This window comes from Lygodium microphyllum, chromosome 2 (genome assembly GCF_053477565.2).
Source record: "Lygodium microphyllum isolate KBCC chromosome 2, Lygodium_microphyllum_v1.1.10, whole genome shotgun sequence".
NCBI classification, from domain to species: Eukaryota; Viridiplantae; Streptophyta; class Polypodiopsida; order Schizaeales; family Lygodiaceae; genus Lygodium; species Lygodium microphyllum.
This window is the reverse complement of record NC_141136.1, coordinates 1410020-1424626: the sequence shown is the minus strand read 5'-3', so window position 1 is coordinate 1424626 and position 14607 is coordinate 1410020. Positions and strand designations below refer to the sequence as shown.

At 44.2% G+C, this 14607-nt stretch overlaps 1 protein-coding gene and 1 pseudogene across 1 annotated transcript in view; both read left to right on the top strand.

Annotated features, from left to right (window-relative positions):
• Positions 1-14607, top strand: part of TOR (target of rapamycin) — a 165008-nt gene that overhangs the window by 43890 nt on the left and 106511 nt on the right. Inside the window, exons 29-31 of the mRNA XM_087690407.1 lie at positions 116-187; positions 272-406; positions 509-570. Coding sequence (XP_087546533.1) covers positions 116-187; positions 272-406; positions 509-570 — 269 coding nt within the window. The remainder of the gene's footprint in view (positions 1-115; positions 188-271; positions 407-508; positions 571-14607) is intronic.
• LOC148039410 (uncharacterized) lies at positions 1471-4671 on the top strand (annotated as a pseudogene).

Sequence of the window (14607 nt, the reverse complement as noted above, 5' to 3'; positions counted from 1 at the left end):
GATCTTCCTCATTTGGGATTTAAGCTTGAAATACAGCCATGAATGCTTGGATCACTTGCGCTTCTGCTGTCAAGTTTGTGCTGGTTGCTTGACATCTTTTTGATTTTGGTGCAAGGCGGAGTTTATGGAACATGATGAAAAGCCTCTACCGATTGACATAAGATTGCTTGGTGCCCTGGCAGAAAAGGTATGTGCCCATTCTACTTGTCAGTAAGTGGATTTGTGGGACTGAGAGTTACCATGTACTTGCTTTTTCGCTCTCATTTTGCAGTGCCATGCATATGCGAAGGCTTTACATTACAAAGAAATGGAATTTGAGGGAGCACAAACAAAGAAGATGGAGGCAAATCCAGTCTCTGTGGTGGAAGCTTTGATTCATATAAACAATCAATTGCATCAACATGAGGTACATGCTTTGTAGCTATGTTGAACTTGGCAGTGAAGACAATCAATTGTAGATCTGTTCCACAATTGAATTTTCTGCAACTTTTTTGGGAATGTGGTTCAGGCTGCAGTGGGCATTTTGACCTATGCACAGCAACACCTATCTGTTGAACTTAAAGAATCATGGTAACGTGTTTCCGAAAGTTCAAGTTGTAAATAATCTCGTTTTGATTTGTGTATCTAGTAGTTGTTTCAGGATTTTTGTTCAATTCCTCCCACTATACATTACTCTTTAGATGATGTTTGATTTAGTGCAAAAGGTGCATATATGTTTCTGTCAGGGAGAGGGAATTCTACTTCACAGAATTAAAAGAACTAATAGGTTATATAAATGGGATGCTATGGGAAGTTAATATTTAACTTTGTTAGAGAGGAGACAATTATGAGAAACAATATCCGGTATGTTGGGTCATGTAAATTAAGTTCTGCTTGAGCACTAAGACCATTTTTCTCTCTCTCCCATGGAGGATCATGAGTTGATTTTGATCACAGAGACACAACAGAGTTGTGAGAGGGGACTCCCTAGAGTACAGGGATATGTATGGGAGTCCACATACAGGAGCTGCATGAGACATCAGGGCACCACCTGAGAATAAGGAGGAGTGGTGGTGCTGATCAGGTTGGAGCTACAGGATAAGATTTCACATCATGGTATGACATCCTGATGCACTTCACATGTGGGTCAGATTGGAGATCTCCCGAGGCCGGATGCTATATTTTGCCCTCTGCTACGTTCCTGCACGGGGGTTGAGATATGCTACCGGGGAGCCTCAACAATAGGAGGGAGAGGGGTATGGAGGAGGAGAGTCCCCTTTCACAGACTTATTAGATGAGATTGTACACTATTCTCGACAGGGAGAGATTCTCCTGGTAGGAGATTTTAATGCTAGGACACAGAGCAGACAGTGTGACACATATGATTTTGAGGATGTAGGGAGAGATTCTCCTGGTAGGAGATTTTAATGCTAGGACACAGAGCAAACAGTGCGACACATATGATTTTGAGGATCTAGGGAGACTACAGGTATGGATATGGAGGAGGTAAGCACATGTAGGATATTTGCTAATACTGGAGGAGATAGTACTTACTACGGTGAGTACCTACTAATGCTAGGATCACGACACCATCTCATCATTTACATCGGGATGAAGAATTGTTGGCCTGGATCCAGAGAATTGATCTGCTTCTAGCCCACCAGCTCTAGCACATTGAACTATGTACTAGACTCCATTGAGACGATGGAACTAGTCAAATCCTTCATCATCCCCCCTGTCGGATCGGAGCAAATCATACCTACCTATCCCTCACCCTATCCTCACCACACCCACATATCCCGGCCACTACACATACCCCGCCCACCACTTTCTATTTCAAACACGAGCTAGCAGACATATATGTAGCCACCACACACATATAGCTTCAACATAATGTCCCCCTAGGGATACTCACCTCCCAGCTCAACTCCGTCCTCCACTCGGTTGCTCTACAAAGCTTTCCACACTCCACACACACTACTAGATCCATCCAATTGGGCACCATGCCTTAAAATAGATGGTACGATGAGGAGTGCAGAGAGCTATACAAACGTATTTGGTTTCAGATTGGATTAGGGACCATTATAGAGAGGGAAGTCCGTAGGAAAATGCAAACCCTGATTCGTCGTAAATGACGAGCATATGAGGAGGCACAATGTTGGGATCTACACCATTTATTTATGAGCAGAGATGTAGCCACAACATGGCGTAGATTGCGGGAGCCTCATTGCCCCACACACATCAGTGACCCCAGAGACATGGCACTCTATGCAGAGGGGCTATATGATGTACCACACCAACCACCGATTCTCCACCCACTAGAGCCCCCCTCTATCACATGCCCCTCCTTCACTCACGATATGGTGAGGAGAGTGATTGAGTGCCTACAACATGGACGATCGATGGATCACACATGCATACAGGGTGAGCACTTCATTTATATGGTGGACATTCTGGCTCCTCTCCTTGCTTTTATGTCCAATAGGGCTCAAGCAAAGGGCTTCCCAAGTGAGTGGACCACACCATCATGCGATCCACAAGTCTGGAGACCCACTAGATCCAAATAACTATAGAACCATCATGGTGGGCCACACATTGGCAAAGATATATGGAGCAATGATAGAGGCAAAGCTTAGTGCATATGCAGAGAAAGGTAGATTGAGAGTAGTAGGGATCCCATCAAACACGATTTGGGGCAGCTATACATTGTATGAGAGGGTGGTAGGCCGAATGAGATGCCTAGGAGGACTTTCAAACATGGTCTCTAGCACCATTAGAGTGGAGCAGGGATGTCCCCTCTCCCACACGCTATTTGGTCTCTACATTGACAAGGTAGAAGATCACATCACATGAGGAGGTGGTGGCAATGGGGTGGAGATAATAGGTATACTGGTCTCCATTATGCTTTATGTCGATGATATTGTTATGGTATTTGAATTATAGTAGGGTCTATAGCAACATCTCCACATCCTTCTTGACTTTTGTACACAGTGCGGATTGATGGTTAATCTTGGAAAAACCAAGATCTTGATCTTCCACACATTAACCCTAGTGAGGAGGAGATCAGTCTTCACTCTAGGAGCCGGAGGACACATGGAGGAACTCACATGAGGATACGCAGCATTGGCCATGATGGAGAGACAGTGCCATAGGGCACACTTCTAGGAGCCACGCACATGGAGGTGGCTATTTGACATGCTGGTCACACCGGCCATGATGTATGGTGCACTTGTTTGGACCCTTGGCCTAGCTACATACCTATGGACACAGACAGATCATTATGCTCTCACGGATGATCTGCAGCAAACCATCATTACAAGATGAGATTATTAGAGCCGAGTTTGTTGCACCCCCCATTATGATGGAGACCCTCTTTCATACCATTAGCTTCATACACAGAGTATGTGACATGCATTTAGATAGAGTACCTAGGAGACCCTTCAAGGTCTTTATGCAGCTAGCTCAAGTAGGATATGAGACTTCATGGTATGCACAGGTCGAGAAACATCGTATAGGATATGGGATTGACATGGACCATCTCCCCCCTTTCAGTACGATCTTGAATCCCCCTTTATACTTCTCTCAGCGATTAGTATTCCATTTCACATATCGAGAGGAGATAGTGGAGGTTGTCCACAGATATGTTTACTTGTGGATTACATTTTAAGACTGAGATTCACTTTGAGGGGAATGACAGAGGACAGATTGACACGAGGCTATGCGGCTCTAGGGTCGCTAGAGAGTGAGTGCGCATGCATACAGTTCCAGGAGCCTCAGGCCGAAGCTTTGGCTATTTGACACTTTGGTCACACTAGTGCTTCTGTATGGGGCTCCCATATGGGGATTGAGGCTCTACCACACGAGGAGAGCCACACAAGATCAGCCCACTACCCAGGGGGGAGGAGATATATGGGGGGGGGGGGGAGCAAATAAAGAGATCCCTAGTACTAATGATTTCATGGATGATCTGCAGTAAACCCTTGGTACCACATGAGATCATCGGAGTAGAGATGGGAGCACTACCCATAGTGGTAGAGGCCCTCTTCTAGAGGTGACCTTGCGTAGGCTTTGGACCATACTGAGAAAGAGACTCCTGACTCGCACTAGAGTCGTCTAGATAGCTAGCATTACAAGGAGATATTGAGTGATGGTATGCCTTGATAGAGGCATGGCTACAGATACATGGATTACACATAGATCACCTCCTACCACTACAGCACAACTTGGATTTCCCTCACTTGGAGCTCAGCCAAGAGGTATTGAACCACATCATCAAGATGGACACTAATCAAATACATGCTGCCATGACATGCATGACACCTACTCGAGATTTGTGGATGCAGATGGCTTTCTATCGGAATCATCTTCTTCATATCACCCTAGGGCTTTGTCATGCGCCCGAGATACATGGATGCACGTCTCATGGTGTACGATGCGCCATTGGAAAGCTCCGTACATCGTCACACCAACTCTAGATTGAGATAGGTAGATACAATAGAGACCCCTTTCCCTCGGAAGTCAGGATTTTCTAGCTCTGTTAGCTTGAGCCAGAGATAGAGGAGCACTACATATGTAGATGTCCAATGTTCTATGAGATTCAAGGGTGCTTCCATTGCTTGTTCAGAGAGGGATTTGGGCCACTATCCAGGGTTATGGATTTCTGGGATCAAAGATGTTACATTTATGGTGTAATACTTGGGAAACAAGTGCGAGAGATGACCGTCTGGGGGCCTTGGGCACCCGAACGGGGTCAAGGGGAGCCTAGGAAGTGAGTGAGTTTTAAAATAGTATAACTTACCCGAAGGGGACGGTTGGCGGGAGAGACACGACTTGGGGTTCTAGCCAACAACTTCATAGACGTGGCTAGGGGGAGAATCGAAGACAACTCTCTTGTGCTCATTCTCGATATAGCTGAGTGGGGGGGCACCGATAGAATGTAGGAGATCGGTTAGGCTCGGAGATTGAGGCGGACAGTTGTTACGCTCAGTGAGAGAGACAGATAGAGTGCGAGAGAGCAGAGTAGAGAGTGAACACGTTTTTTGGTACAATGACGAGTGTACCACTTTAGGTTTTTAGATAGATATATGTATGAAAGTACAATGTGCTAAGGGTGTGTTCACACTCGTGCACATATAAAAGGCACGATGACCCTTTATTCCCAACAACCTCCCACCTAAAGGCAATGTGCCTTAAGAGGAGAAAAGAATCAGCTAAGTCTAGGTATGTACAAAGCTGAAATAAATATATCTATCCAACTCCCATCATCTGTCGGCAATAAGCAAACCGCTCTGCTGGAAGACCCTTTGTGAGAAGGTCTGTAGGATTATCATCTGTATGCACTTTGACAAGCTCAATGCTCTTGCTGTCAAGTACATCTCTAATGAAGTGGTACTTCCCTTGTATGTGCTTTGTCTTGCATGAAAGACAGGATTCCGTGCTAGCATGATAGCACTCTGACTATCACAATGGAGAATATGTAACTCTGTGATGCCAAGCTCTCCCACCACACGTGAAAGCCATAAAGCTTCCTTTCATGCGTCAGTGGCAGCTACATACTCTACCTCTGTAGTAGACAATGCAACACACTTTTGTAGCCTGGAGATCCAAGAGATTGCTCCACCTGTGAAAGTAAACACATATCCAGAAGTGGACTTCTTGCAGTCCGCATGACCAGCAGAGTCTTCATTTGTAAAGGCCTTCTACTTTCCAAAGCAGATGCACAACTCCTTTGTGTCTTTGAGGTATCTTATAATACCTTTCACTGCATCCCAATGCTTCTTGCCAGGGGTTGCCATGTAACTACTAACCACTCCCACTGCAAAAGCAATGTCAGGACGTGTAGCAACCATAGTATACATCAAATTGCCAATAGCTGAAGCATATGGTATCTTGGTCATTTTAGCCTTCTCATCGTCAGATGTAGGGCTGTCCTATGCACTAAGTTTCACATATGGAGGCAATGGAACCCCAATTGTTTTCCTCCCCTCCATATTGAAATGCTGCAAAACTTTGGAGATATACTCCTGCTGAGATAGATAGATAAGCCTTTCGATCTATCTCTGAGTATTCGCATGTCAAGAATGTGATTTGCATCACCAAGATCCTTCATGTTAAAGCTGCCATGAAGACTTTGCTTCAATGAATCCAAGGCATGAGTATTCCTGCCAGCCTTTTCATCATCAGATGTAGGACTGCCCTCTGCACTGAGTTTCACATATGGAGGCAATGGAATCCCAATCGTTTCCCCCCTCTTCATATTGAAACGCTGCAAAACCTTGGAGATATACTCTTGTTGAGATAGATAGAGTAATCCTTTCGACCTATCTCTGAGTATTCGCATGCCAAGCATGTGATTTGCATCACCAAGATCCTTCATGTCAAAACTGCCATGAAGACTTTGCTTCAGTGAGTCCAAGGCATGAGTATCCCTGCTAGCAATCAGCATGTCATCAACATACAAAACCAAGATAATCAGGTTGCCATTTGCTGCCTTCTTGGTGTACAAGTAGTGATCCACTTGACTTCTATGAAAGCCTTGAGATTGCATGAATGTATCAAACTTATGATACCATTCTCTTGGTGCTTGTTTCAGCCGATACAAACTCCTTCTGAGTTTACATACCATTTTTTCTTTCCCTTGTTCAACAAACCCTTCAAGCTGTTGCATATAAATGTCTTCATGCAAATCACTATGTAAAAACGCAGTCTTTACATCCATTTGTATGGGTTCCATATCTTCAACTGCACCCAAGCCCAAAATGGTGCTCAATGTAGTCATCTTGACTACATGAGAGAAAATTTCATCAAAGTCAATTCCATGCTTCTGCTTGTACCCTTTTGCAACCAATCTTGCTTTGTACTTTGGTGAGGAACCAGAAGTGACCTTCATCTTGTAAACCCATTTGCATGGAAGGGTTTTCTGCCCTTTAGGCAACTGCACCAAGTCCCAAGTGCCAAATTTTTTAAGAGATTCCATCTCTGACAGCATGGCTTTATACCATTTGTTTCTGTCCTGTCTGTCCATTGCTTCCTTGAAGCAAGACGGTTCACCACAGTCTGTCAGCATGACATAATCAGCCACATTAATTGCACTAGGAACAAACCTGCCAAGTTGTCTAGTAGCCCTAGATGATTTCCTAACCCAATGGTCATTGTTTGTTGGCCGTTCCTGCAAATTTCAATTTTCAGCATGCTGTCCTAGCATTTCAGCCTGCAAATCAGCAGCTTGCTGTCCTGGCTGTTCCTGCACATGTAGTGGCTCATTATCATGGGCAATAGCTGGCTGATCATTTCCAGCATCATTTTCTGTATTTACAGGTTCATTTACAGCAGGTATTTGCTGCTGTACAGCGGGCACATTTTTCTGTCCAAAAGGTATTTCTTCCCGGAATACAACCCTACGGACCTCCTCAGTCTTTTCGGGCTGTTTGTGCATGTGATCTTCCCGGAAGATAATGTCATTGCTGCGTACTACTTTTCTTTTCTCGGGATCCCACAATTTATACCCCATTTCACCCTCGTCACCATATCCTAGGAAAATGCATTTACAAGACTTTGGCTCAAGTTTGCTGTGTTTCTCTTTACGAATGTGCACAAAAGCCTTGCAGCCAAACACTTTCAGATGAGCATATGAAGGTGGCTTGCCCGACCACGCTTCTTGGAGAACTGCCCCCCCCCCCCCCCCCCCCCCCCCCCCTCCCCAAGGACTTGTTTGGTGACCGATTAATCAAGTGAATGGCTGTCATAACAGCCTCTGTCCAAAAACCATGGGGTAATACAGAATGAGACAGTATCGTACGGACCTTATCCTGTATGGTCCGATTTATACGCTCTGCAACTTCATTTTGGGGTGTATTATAAGGGGCAGTGAGCTCCCTTTTTATCCCTTTGCTGTCACAAAATGCCTGAAAGGCTTTAGACACATATTCCCCACCATTGTCAAAGCGAAGACACTTAAGTGTCTTATCTGTTTGATTTTCAGCCAATGCGAAGAATTTTTTAAACTTGTCAAGCACTTCATCCTTGCTACGAATAGGGTAAACCCATACTTTCCGTGTAGCATCATCGACAAAGGTGAAAAAATATTTCTTTTCCCCTAAAGATAATCTTGGCATTTGACATACATCCGAATGTTCTAACTCTAGAGGAGAAGATCTCAAAGAAAGAGGCTTTTTGTGAGACGTTTGTGCATGTTTGCCATAAATGCAATGATCACAATACTCAAAATCAGCATAACGAAGACATGACAAGTAATTCAAACGAGAAAGGACTTTCATTCCTGTTTGACTCATGTGTCCCAACCGGCCATGCCACAAAGAGACACTTGGTTGCTTGGTCATGGCAACAACATGGTCACATCACATTCTCCAAATTTGGGAAAAGCCCCAATTTTTATGGGTCCAATGTTGAGAAATTTCACTCAGATGAGTAAAATTTCAATAATTTCAATAATTTTGGTATAATTTCAATAATTTTATGGGTTCCGTTGACCCGTGGAATAGGTCGTCGACTGAATGTCGCCCCGTCCAAGGCGTCCCGTTCAGTCACGTCGTTATCGCCCGCTGAAGCCGTCACGTGCTGGACTGTCACGTGCCGATGACTGCTGTCCTCGTGTAGCTGTCGCCCGCTTGTTCACGCGACTGACCTGTCTAGCTCGTCACCTGTTCACCCAGCCCGTTGTACTCTCATCAGCCCGTCAACTGTCCGTTTCTCCTGTCGACTGCCTCTCAGCTGCTACTCGTTGGACTCCTGCAACATACGAGCTTGCCTGCAACCTGCCCGTTGCTCCTGTCGATTGCCTCTCAACTGCTATTCGTCGAACTCTTGCAGCACCTTGGATGTTTCTTGCTAGCTGTGATACTAGTTTGTAGGATATCGATTAGGCACAGAGATTGAGGCAGCCAGTCGTTACGCTCAGTGAGAAAGACAAATAGAGTGTGAGAGAGCAAAGTAGAGAGTGAACATGTTTTTCGGTACAATGACGAGTGTACCACTTTAGGTTTTTAGATAGATATATGTATGAAAGTACAATGTGCTAAGGGTGTGTTCATACCCGTGTATATATAAAAGGCATGATGGCTCTTTATTCCCAGCATAGAAAGGACTCCCACATTTAATACTGGTATTAGAGCTGCTTCGACTACGTCCGTGATGGCGATCATGATGAGAACTGCAGTTGGGCCACGTTAATCGTTACTTTTTGTGTTGGCGATCACAACGGATGGTGTCAAGTCAGGCCACACCAATCGTCAATGTCCATGTTGGCGACTACGGTTGGGCTAAGTCTTGCATTTAATACTGGTATCAGAGCCTTGTTTCCACGCGACTTGGTGGGGGTGTTTAACCACACCCTTAGCCAGCACTCTTGTCGACAGGCTGTGTTCCTAGCTGCACAGTTCTTTGCGCCATCTCTACCTTACAGAGGCCATCGACATCTGTCCTATCTTTGTAATCAGGGAAGTACCTCATCTTTGTACGCAAATTTCTTATATTTGCTTTCTAATTTCAGTGTATAGATGGAGGGGAAAGAGAGAGAGGGGGTAACCGAAGGTTCTAGCTCCAGGGACCAACCTATGGTGGATCCCCATGAAACGGAAATACAAGAAGAATATTGGGAAGAATTTTTTGCTACACGAGAACAATTTGATGATTTAACTGCTCGTGTGCAAGCACAGGGGGTTCAATTGGAGCTGCTAACTCAAGCACTCACCGAAATAAAATCCCAATTGGCCTTATTACTAGAAAGGGATAAAGGTAAGGTAGAGACCTTAGATATTCCATCTTCATTGAAAGATCTAGATGTGACTATGCGAGACCCTAGGGAACCCCAACAAAAGCTGAGGGATAACCCAGTGTTAAAAGATATGAAACCCCCTCAGTTTCATGGGGAGGAAAAAGATAGAAATAAAGATACTATCTTTAACTTCCTCCAAAAATGAGAAGATTTGCACAAATTAAAGAATACTCCACCACATCTTCAAGCATTGGAATCTAGTTTAACCTTGGGACCAAAGGGATATAAATGGTGGAGAACTTTAAAGCAAGCAAATAAAATACGTGAGACTTGGGCTCAATTTGAATCTGTCTTTTTGAAAGAATTCCTTCCTGAAAATGAAATGGAAAGTGGGATTTTGTCAGACAAAAGGGAAGACCTTTGTTGACATATCTTGAGGAGTATCGTGAGATAATCCTCAAATTGGAAGGAATAGATGAATTTCAAAAGACAAGAGGATTCATAAGGGGACTAGATAAGGCCTGTAAAAAGGAAGTGAAAAGGAGTTCACCTAAGACGCTTGAAGAGGCAATTAAATTTGCACTAATCAATGAAGATAATACGTGTCTAGGTGCACTCACTAGTCTCACTGATACGGAGCCCAAGACTAGGGAATTTGAAGCCTCAAAATTTGTAGGTAAATCTAAAAGGAAAATGCCATTTTTAAGGGTAAGAAACAACCCTTTGAAAAGAAACAATATGTAAGGCCAAAGTTCAGTCAATATGATTTTGATAAGGCCAAAAAAGAAAGGCTGTGTTTCAATTGCCTATCTCCTAATCATGCTGCCTGGAATTGCCCTCAAAGGAAAAAGGGGAAAGATAAAGGAAAGGATAAGAACAAGGGCAAGGGAAAAGAGAAACAAATCCATATAGTGCAGACCCTGGAATTAAAGGGGCATGAAAAGTATAAATCTTTGGAGGTCTTGCACAAGGATGTACAACACAGGTGTTGTATGTTAACTTCTATGTGGCAGTCTACCTTTGGGCCGCATGATTTAGTTAGAGTGCATGGATTTATAGCAGGAAAGAGGGTTAGAGTCATGATTGATGACTCTGCCACCCACAACTTCATAAATTATGCACTTGTCAAAAAGTTGAAACTTCCCCAACAAAAGAGTGAGCATCAATATGTTGTTCGTATGATGTAAGGTGAGGATAATGAAATATGGGATACAATGGTATTCAATTTGGAAATCGAGATCCAAGGATATAAAGATAAGCTTGATTTCCAAATTATGAATATGAAAAGAGCTGATATTGCTTTAGGGAGGGAGTGGCTATGGGGATTGGAACCATCCTTAAAGTGTAGTTATCATCATAATACACTGGAATTTGAAAGGGATGGTAAGACTTTTGTGATTCAAGGTGAACATGAAGTATCTGATAATCCTTTGATGTGTTCCCTTAAAGCTCAAAAGCTGATAAAGAAGGAAGCTTGTGAGGTATATATGTTATGGTCTCTCCTTGTATAGGACACTTTTACTTTTTGTAATATTAAGCAACAATTTTTTTATGTTTGTGAGTTAAATGTAAATAATGAATTAAGTGGTTTATTAGATGAATTTAAATCTGTGTTTCCTTCTGATTTACCAAGTGGCCTTCCACTAGATAGGGGTGATGTAAATCGCCCAATTGACATAGATAGGGATACACACCCTGTTTCTAAACCATCTTATAAGCTAAGTGAAACACAGCACCGAGAAGTCGAAAGACAAATTAAGGATTACCTTGACAAAGGGTTTATATAGCCTAGCAATTTACCTTGGGCTTCGCCAATTTTATTGGTAAAGAAAAAAGATGGTTCTATGCGACTTTGCGCTGATTATAGAGCACTTAATAAGATTGTTTAGTGCAGCACTGAGGAGCGGGAAAATGGAAAAAGGAGATAACCGAAAGGGCACAGGACAAAGGAAGGAAAAGGCGCCCCGGATGGAAGTCAGACCTTGAAAAATTTGAATGATGACCTCTCCAAGAGGCCTTAATGTCGCCTCGAGAAAAGAAAAGAGTAAAAGCACACCATTAATTGTGAAAGCGCTCCCGAATCCTTGTAAAAGAGTAAGCTCACTACATCCGTAAGGTATGCATTGCGCGTCGGCTATGTGAGAGGTAGTTATGGCTGCTCGGTTTGAAACGCTTGATCAATAAGCAGTTCGTAGGTCTCGGGGTAGAGCTCCGTAGCTCCCTTTCATTTTGGTTCCATTGCCGGGACTGACGGAATCGAGCCTCGAGCGTTGCGCGTATCGAATCGAGCATAGAAGTAGGGTTTGCAGCTTGAACCGGTGCTCGAGATAGTTAGGAGATTTAGGAGGTTTTAATCCTTGGAGCAAGTAAATATTTTGATTTGTTGTTGAATATTAGAGTAGGACCATCCATCTCCATCTCTGTTTTTGGTTTTTGTTGCATTGGGTTAAGATTAGAATAGGAAAAAAAAGGAAAGCAGAAAGGGTTCTGCTGCTTCTGGAAACATGAAAATAGGGGCACAAATTTTGGAGTGCCGTTCGATTCGAGCACCACAGTGATTCCAATTATGTCTGGCATTTCCTTGTAGTGTTTTGCACCTATCTGGAAGGCACTGGATGATTCCATGGAGTAGACACTGAGCTTGAGTCATCACGCGTAACCCGCGGGTTGTCGTCTGCGCAGTCGGACCAAGTTGTCTGGGTTCGATTCCCAGAATCGGACCATTCTATTTTTGGAGTCGGACCGTCCGACTGCGAGAATCGGACCACCCCATTCGATCCGATTTCAGCAGTTGGACCCAGTGCAAAAATCGGACCACGTGTCCTAGTCTCAAAATCGGACCAACTGTAAGGATTGGACCACTTTTCCTGGTGTGAGAATCGGACCATTGGTCCTAGCACCACAATTGGACCACTCGTCCTATTGTAGGATTCGGATCCCCTTGTCCGACTAGGGAAATCAGACCAAAGTATAAATCAGACTGTCCGATTTTCACAATTGGACCACCCTGTCCGATTTTCATAATCGGACCATCCTGTCCGAGTCTTAAAATCGGACCAGCCCGTCTGATTCCCAGAATTGGACCACTTCACCAGAACTTAAAATAGAGGGTTTTTGAACTTGCCTGACAATCTTGGCCACCCTGTTCACATCTCTGACTCCCCTTGGGAACCCAATTTAGCCCTTAGAAGCCAGAGACCAGACAGGATAACTGAGGATTCACCCCAAACAGCTAGACATTGAGCGGACCGAATTTAGAACTTGACTTGACTTTCGGTAACCAACCAACCAACCCTGAAGCAGAATAGAGAACGCAGCATGGACTTTTAATAAGACCTTAGATCAGCCAGAAACTGTGCTTAGAGCCATATCAGGCTACAAACGTGAGGGGAAGAGTGGAGTTTGCATTGAGCATTTTCTGCATCCGCACCTCACTTGTGATTTTATCACCAAAGGTACACTACAAGAAAAGAAAAAGCCTGTTTTCGCACTGAGCACTAGAAAGCACGAAGCACAACTTGTGAATAAGATTGACAACTGCTTTCAATAACAAGGAACTTATCAGGAGATATAATAATGTCAAGGAACCCACTATTAGGAGAAGATCCCAAAATATAGTTGGGTGTCTGAGAGCCCCATCAGTAGGACCTTAAGAGGACACGAAGATCCAGAAGGCGACAACATAGAGGATTGAACGCTGCCAGAGTTACTCAACTTGATTGACGACCTTGTGGAGCTGGAAGTGGGAGAAATGTCAAGATCACGAGGTGGACAAGGAGAGGACCGACTGGACTTGGGAGAATTCCCAGTCTTAGTGCAGGAGTTAGTCAATGAGTATGACTTGTTGACTAGGACGGTAGTTTAGGGTAGACCAGTAGAGGAAGTGGTAGCAAGCCTAGAAGAGGAAAGAAAGGCGATTCGAGAGGCGCTAGAGAGTATAATTGCCTATAACCACGAGCAGAAGGCTAGGAAACTCCAATAAGATGTAGACATGTACGAGGTGCTAGCCCTGGCTGGTGCAGCCAAAGCAGGGCCAAATGCAGAGAGAGAACGAGCAGCAGAGGCTGACTTATCGTTGAGTGAACTCGTAGCCAAGTGGCTCACGGACAATACTCTGCTGAGCAGAGCGCAACAGACTTAGCCACCGCAAGGGGTCACACAAGGGGCAAAGGGACAATCTAGAATTCCTATTGTAGCAAAGCAGCTAGACAAGTATGAACCTAGCAATGATCCATATAGCTTTGTGGAGCAATTTGAACAAGTTTGCGAAGCAAATGGTCTCACGGACCTTGCACAATGCTCTCAAGCTTTCGGTTTGTGCTTAGGTGATAAGAGGAGAATTTGGTATACTAGTCTAGATGCAGCTGAGCGCACAAACTTTGCCCGTCTTAAGGACCTCTTTATCAAGAGATTCTCTGAGGCAGGGTACTCTGACAATCTCATCGTCCGGTTGATGAATGTCAGTCAGAGGGAAAAGGAAGACGTAAGGGACTATGTCACTCAATTGCATAGCCTCTTTAAGAGGATCCTTGAAAATGAGCGACCTAACGAGAAGGCTGTGTCTACCGTATTTATAAATGGAATTCGAAGCGAGGATCTCTATAAGGCTTTGGCTAGTAACTCCACTCTACAGCGAGACGTGTTAGGTAGAGTCTTTGAAGAGGCAATAAGGGTGAACGATCAGCTTAGGGAGCGAAGCATGAGGAACTCCAGTCGGGACAGTACAAGTCAGAAAGCTCCAGAGCGGTCAACAGTTTCAGGAGAGAGAGAGAACTCTAGCATACAGGATAAGGGAAAGAGTGTTGACCAAGGCCAGGAGCTGGCTGAGGTGAGAATGAAGCTTGCGCGATTGCAAGACCAAATGTAACCACCTCCCAGCCGAGTGCCAAGATCCT